Raw genomic sequence first — 5,846 nt, 5'->3', positions numbered from 1 at the left:
GCGAGGGGAAGGAGAGGTGGGAATGGCTGGAGGAAGGCGGCGCTAGGGTTGCCCCCGTGTCGCTCGCGGGAGCAATGCGGTCGGGGCTCGTCTGTTAGTTGTTCTCTTCAGTTTTGTACCATCACTTAGTCTATCTTATCCTTAGAGCATCTCCACCCGTGCTTCCAGGAGCCTTTTTTTAGCACCGGCGACATAAAAATGCCTCCTGGGGGGCTCAACGGCTGGAGATGCTCTTGTTACTGGTTACCCTATAAAAGGCGATAATTAGAGCATGTTCGGACTCTCTCCCCTCTCTCCAACTCCGCTCTGGAGCGAAGCAACATCCACTTCAAATTTGCAGAGTCGCTGGAAGGTCACTCCGTGCGCTTCGTTCCGCGCTGAAGGAGCAAAGGGTTGCCAAACAGGGCCTTAGGGCGTGTTTGGTTCCTTGCCTCGCACCTGGCTCGCACCCACCATGCAAATTTCTCATTGTTTGGTAGCCTGCACATCTATCTAGGCCAGGCTCGGCGCATGCAAAAAGAGGCTCCCAGCCAGGCTCATGGGAAACACAGGTTTCAGGCGTTTCCGCGAGCCCGGACCCGCCGCTGCACGCGCGCCTGCACCCACGCGAGAAAGGGATAGGTTTCTGCTCTCGTCGCTCTCACCTGACTCGTTCATGTCGCTTTCCTCGCTCCCCTCCCTCTCCTGCGACAGCAGTGGATCTCGCAGCCCCGCCGCCTCCGTCGACATTGCCACCGGGGCATCCTCGCCGCTATGGAGGTAGAACCCTCCTCCTTCCCTCCCTCTCCCTGTCTCCCATCTGTCCCCATCCATCTCTTCTCCCTCCCATCCCCATCTCTCTGCCGCTCGCGCTGCACTTCTTCTCTGATGCGAATGGATGAAGCGGCGGCCTCCTCTAGTCATGGACGGGAAAGAGGGCCTTCTCTGTGGCTAGCACCAATGGATTCTTTTCCCATCGCCTCCCCTCTCCTTTTTAGGTTCAGATCTATCACCAGAACCTCCTCTTCCCCTATGGATTTGAGATGGATGGGTACTTTTTATGTAGGTTCAGATCTGTCATTAGCATGAATGTGTGATATGTTTAGAACACTTTGCTAGCTTATGGAAATGAATGAATTAGTAGTAGACAAAATAGTTATGCAAATGGTGCAGATAGTATGAACGCCAACAGGGCTAGGAGCCACTCATTTGTGCATATGTCGGAGACTCGTCGCACTCGTTGGGCCATTCACCACCTCTCCAAGTTGAACGGTGGAGTGTCCGTGCCCAAGGATGGAGCGTCCAAGGATGGAGTGTGAGCAAATATGTGCTGATTCACACCAAGCTGACCATATTTTACCGTATTTGGTCAGAAAAACCATGCCCCTAGATATGTGATGTAGGAAATGTAATATGGACCTTATGTTATGTTTCTTTGTTGGACTGCAATATGGACAATATGAATTTCTGGCTATCTAATATACGTGAACTCTAGGATGTACTGGATTGAATATGACCATATGGATTTGTGGCTCTATATATGTGAACTTTTAAGATATACTTGCACTGGAATGGATACTTGCTTTATGTGCACTCTCTATGATCTTGGCGCATTTTTAAAGCTATTTTGTACCATAAACTGCTTATTTGTATATTAACTATTTATACAAACAACCAATATGTTGCTGAAATTTTGTTTCTCTTACTTAAATCATCTCTTTCATTTTCAAGACACGTGATTATATTTTGACTAAATCTTGTAGACATGCGAACATATTATTTTATTACTTGAATCAACAAATATATTTGAAATAATCTTCTATTTATTTACACACAAGTACAAACGCACTAAGATCAGATTCCACATCATACAGCCTACCAAACAACATATTGGTGTATGCTACATCTGTCATACAACCTAGATGCTACAAACCAAACAATATCTGAGCTTAGCCTGCCACATATCATGCAGCACACCGAACACACATTTCACCTCATTTTTGCATCAGCTCAAGCAGGCCAGCCCCAGTGATGACTTGGATGCAAGCACGAGCAGCTTAGTGTCAGCGTTGTGTCTTTAATTATTGTCAACTTATTGTAAAAGAATAAATAATCTTTTTTAGTCGTGCACGGGCGCAAGTTGACCATCCACACACGAGAGAAATGCCCCAACCATCCCACCCGCGCGGGACCCAGGAGTCAGCCGCACGAGACCATCTTGGGCCGGAAGGCAGCACCTCCATTCCCCTTTCTTGCAGGGGAGGAAAGAAACGCGCCCCGCCGCCCCATCCGCGCCGTCCCTTCGAGATCCGACGGCCCCGATCCACCAGCCCGACCCACTTAACACCCCCACCCTCCTCCTCCTCCTCCATCCCCTATTCCCCACCCTCCGCCCGCCCCCTCCTCCTCCGCATCCCATTCGCCCCCAAATCGGCCGAGTAAACCCTAGCTAAACCCCGACCTCCGCCGCCGGCGAGCGAGATGAACTTCAAGGGCGCCAGGATGCCGAGCGCGCCGGCGGGCGCGGGCGCGCTGGTCAAGCTCGGGCTGCTGGGCGGCGCCGCGCTCTACCTCGGCAACCAGACCCTCTACAACGTCGAGGGAGGCCACCGGGCCATCGTCTTCAACCGCCTCGAGGGGATCAAGGACAAGGTGCCCGCCGCCCCCTCCCCTCGCGTGGATCCGCGGATCTCGGCCGCCGGCGACGGATTTTGCTTGCACCCTGCTGTTTTTCTGCGCGATTTATCGGGTCCCTTACGCGTTTGATTTCTGGGGCGGGTCCGTGCAGGTCTACCCCGAGGGGACTCACATCGTCATCCCCTGGTTCGAGAGGCCCATCATCTACGACGTCCGCGCGCGACCCAACCTCGTCGAGAGCACCTCCGGGAGCCGGGATCTCCAGATGGTAACATTCTCCTGTCTCGATCCCTCGTCGCCTAGCACAGATGCCTGATTTACTGCTTACCTGTGTGAAATCCATGTTTGGGACCGACCAAGGGGTCTGATTTGAGTTGGCTATGTTGACATTCTGAAAGTGTAGCCTGTATTTGTTGATACTCTGCTCATGTGAAGTGACTAGCTAGCAATTTGGACCGAGTCTGGTACATGTAAAACGGTACTGCCATTGTCATTTATGAGCATATTCTGTAACTGTGGCCTGCAAGGGGATTGAGCACATTTGAATTGTTTACCAATTTGGATAGGTGGGTGGAATCTGGTACATGTAATGTGTTTGCATACCTAGCATCGGTTTTTATTGACTCATTGGATTTTAATGCAACCCATACTAGCTGACCTATGAAATCTTACAGCATTGTATGTAGCCTCTTTCCTGTCTAGTGTCTACTGCTCTGTTATTAAGCATTTTAGTTCATTGCTTTTAATCAATTAGCACTGGTCGCCATTATGTATTCCTTGTCAATAAGCATTTCAACTCATTTGCTTTTAATCTGTTAGATTGTCATTATATATTGCCTGTCAATAATCATTTCAGCTTATTTGCTTTGAATCTGTTGGCATTAGTCACAAGTACTTTTTGTGCTTCATCATTATTTGTTGCCATGTTGATTTAAGACGACTAGCTGATGCTGAGCAAGTTATATCATTTTGATTATGTGAATTTGTTAGTGTTCATGCACTTCTTTTTGAAAGTAGCATTTGCACTGCAGTTCCTTGCATGTATTTGATTCCACTTCATAATTTGTACAGGTGAGAATTGGTCTTCGTGTTCTTACACGACCCATGCCAGAGAGACTACCAACTATGTACAGGACCCTGGGGGAGAACTACAATGAGAGAGTGCTGCCTTCAATCATTCATGAAACACTCAAAGCTGTGGTTGCCCAATACAATGCCAGTCAGCTAATCACACAGAGAGAGGTACAGCTTCACCATGTTTGCTGTGTCTACATGTTTTCCATGCTATAGGAGATAATAGCTGGTCTTACTTGAAATATGTTACTGACTTATCCTTCATGTAACGGCAGGCTGTGAGCAGGGAGATCAGGAAGATTCTGACAGAGAGGGCGAAGAACTTCAACATCGCTCTGGATGATGTGTCCATTACCAGTCTCAGCTTTGGTAAGGAGTTCACTCATGCCATTGAAGCCAAACAGGTTGCTGCTCAGGAAGCTGAGCGTGCCAAGTTCATTGTTGAGAAGGCTGAGCAAGACAAGAAAAGTGCAATTATCAGGGCACAGGTAAGCAAAACAGGAATTAGATATTTCTCTTTCACACTACAAACCTACTTATCCTGTTTACGGTTTCAATCATTGTTACTAGAGGCATATTGCCAGTGTTCTTTATGTCTTCATAGCTTCATCATATATTCCTTTACACTTGTTGAGTTTTGGTAGCGCATTTGAGCCAAACACTGGTAGCACATCTGAACCAAACACTGGTAGAAATGTACATTCCATTTGTTAAGTTTATGGTACAAGGTTTCCATATGGCTTCACCTATTTTCAGGCTTCCAGTGGTAGTTAGTAGAGGCATATTGCTAGTGTTGTTTAAGTCTTCATATCATCATATATGTCCCTGCATTTGCTGAGTTTGGGAGCACTTGAGCCTGACTCTAGTAAATTTGTACATTTCATATGATGATTGGATTGCTATGTCCATAGTTTTGTTTTAGTATTCGAGTGGCATGTTATTATGACTGAACGTAGTTTCACACTTCCAGGGGCATGTTTGTATGACTGAACATAGTTTCAGACTTCTGGTGCTATGTTCATATGACTGAATATAGTTTCATACTTTCAGTGCTATGTTCATATGACTGAATTTAGTGTCAGACTAAACATTTTCTATGTTCCAGAGGTAGTTAGTATGGGCATACTGCTAGTGTTTTATATCTTAGCTCTGTACATTTCTTTACATTTTTCTGAGTTTGGTGGCACTTGCGTAACACTAGCTGTACATTTGAGTTTGTTTAATTTTAGAGCACCTGATTGAAACGCTGATTGATGCGCCTTTGTGTTTGGTATCTGAACAGGGAGAGGCAAAGAGTGCAGAGCTGATTGGTAATGCCATTGCCAACAACCCTGCTTTCGTGGCGCTCAGGCAGATTGAAGCCGCCAGGGAGATTGCCCACACCATCGCAGCCTCCAACAACAAGGTGTTCCTCGACTCGGGCGACCTGCTGCTTGGGCTCCAGTCGCTCAAGATGTTGAACAACAACAAGAAATGAGACCGTCTCTGTCACGCATGTTGCGGTTGCCGCCAGTCTTGTCTACATTGGAGGAACGAACGCTTAGTTTCTAGCATTCCCGATCCGAAAACAAGAAAGACGCCCTTTGCTACTGTGAATTATTTGTGCACTTTTTCAAGTGAACCTGTCAGCTACTATTGCTGTGCGTAGCTTATAACGTCTGGGCGGTTATGTGGTGATTGTTATGCTGGCTGTTTCTTCTTTATGCCCATCAAAGAACTTTGAGATGCTAATCCACGAAAAATGAGTTGGATAGGAGAGAATTTGAATAAAGTAGCTCTCGGAAGATATTGGCTTGGTTCATTGGTGATGTGACTTATCTGACGCATTGCCCTCTTGCTTAGTTTGCTTGCGGAATGCCATTGGTTCTGCTGCCTTTCATTTTACATACACCTCTGGTGGAACACATACCGGGGGAACTGCAAGCCAGGCTCCTTTGGGCCTCTTCGTGGACTCCATAGAAGTCATATAGATTAAACATTGCCCAGACTGTCATCGTTTATGCAGTTCACAAACATCCCATCTGGTTCACAAACTGTAGGTTACCTCGAAGTTTGACCAATTTTATATAAAAAAATCAACATTTATACCATATCAATATCATTAGATGTATCATGAAATTGACTTTGGCATTGTATAACTGTAGTATTGTACTCCC

At 46.7% G+C, this 5,846-nt stretch overlaps 1 protein-coding gene across 1 annotated transcript; it reads left to right on the top strand.

Annotated features, from left to right (window-relative positions):
- The first annotated feature begins 2,343 nt into the window (after positions 1-2,343).
- Positions 2,344-5,491, top strand: LOC123068814 (prohibitin-1, mitochondrial). Its single transcript, XM_044491489.1, has 5 exons — positions 2,344-2,631; positions 2,768-2,884; positions 3,688-3,858; positions 3,966-4,178; positions 4,973-5,491. Exons 1-5 carry the CDS (start codon positions 2,461-2,463, stop codon positions 5,165-5,167), a joined length of 867 nt encoding a protein of 288 aa, XP_044347424.1. The 5' UTR covers positions 2,344-2,460; the 3' UTR covers positions 5,168-5,491.
- Positions 5,492-5,846: the final 355 nt, after the last annotated feature.

Source organism: Triticum aestivum, chromosome 1A (assembly GCF_018294505.1).
Source record: "Triticum aestivum cultivar Chinese Spring chromosome 1A, IWGSC CS RefSeq v2.1, whole genome shotgun sequence".
In the NCBI taxonomy this organism is placed as follows: domain Eukaryota; kingdom Viridiplantae; phylum Streptophyta; class Magnoliopsida; order Poales; family Poaceae; genus Triticum; species Triticum aestivum.
Note: the sequence above shows the minus strand (reverse complement) of the source record. Positions and strands in the feature narration are given on the sequence as shown.

Excerpts from the sequence above, each read along its gene's own strand:
- LOC123068814 (XM_044491489.1), top strand. The coding sequence starts at position 2,461 with ATGAACTTCAAGGGCGCCAGGATGCCGAGCGCGCCGGCGGGCGCGGGC. Across the intron at positions 2,632-2,767 it reads TCGAGGGGATCAAGGACAAG|GTCTACCCCGAGGGGACTCA; the intron begins GTGCCCGCCGCC and ends GGGTCCGTGCAG. Across the intron at positions 4,179-4,972 it reads GTGCAATTATCAGGGCACAG|GGAGAGGCAAAGAGTGCAGA; the intron begins GTAAGCAAAACA and ends GTATCTGAACAG.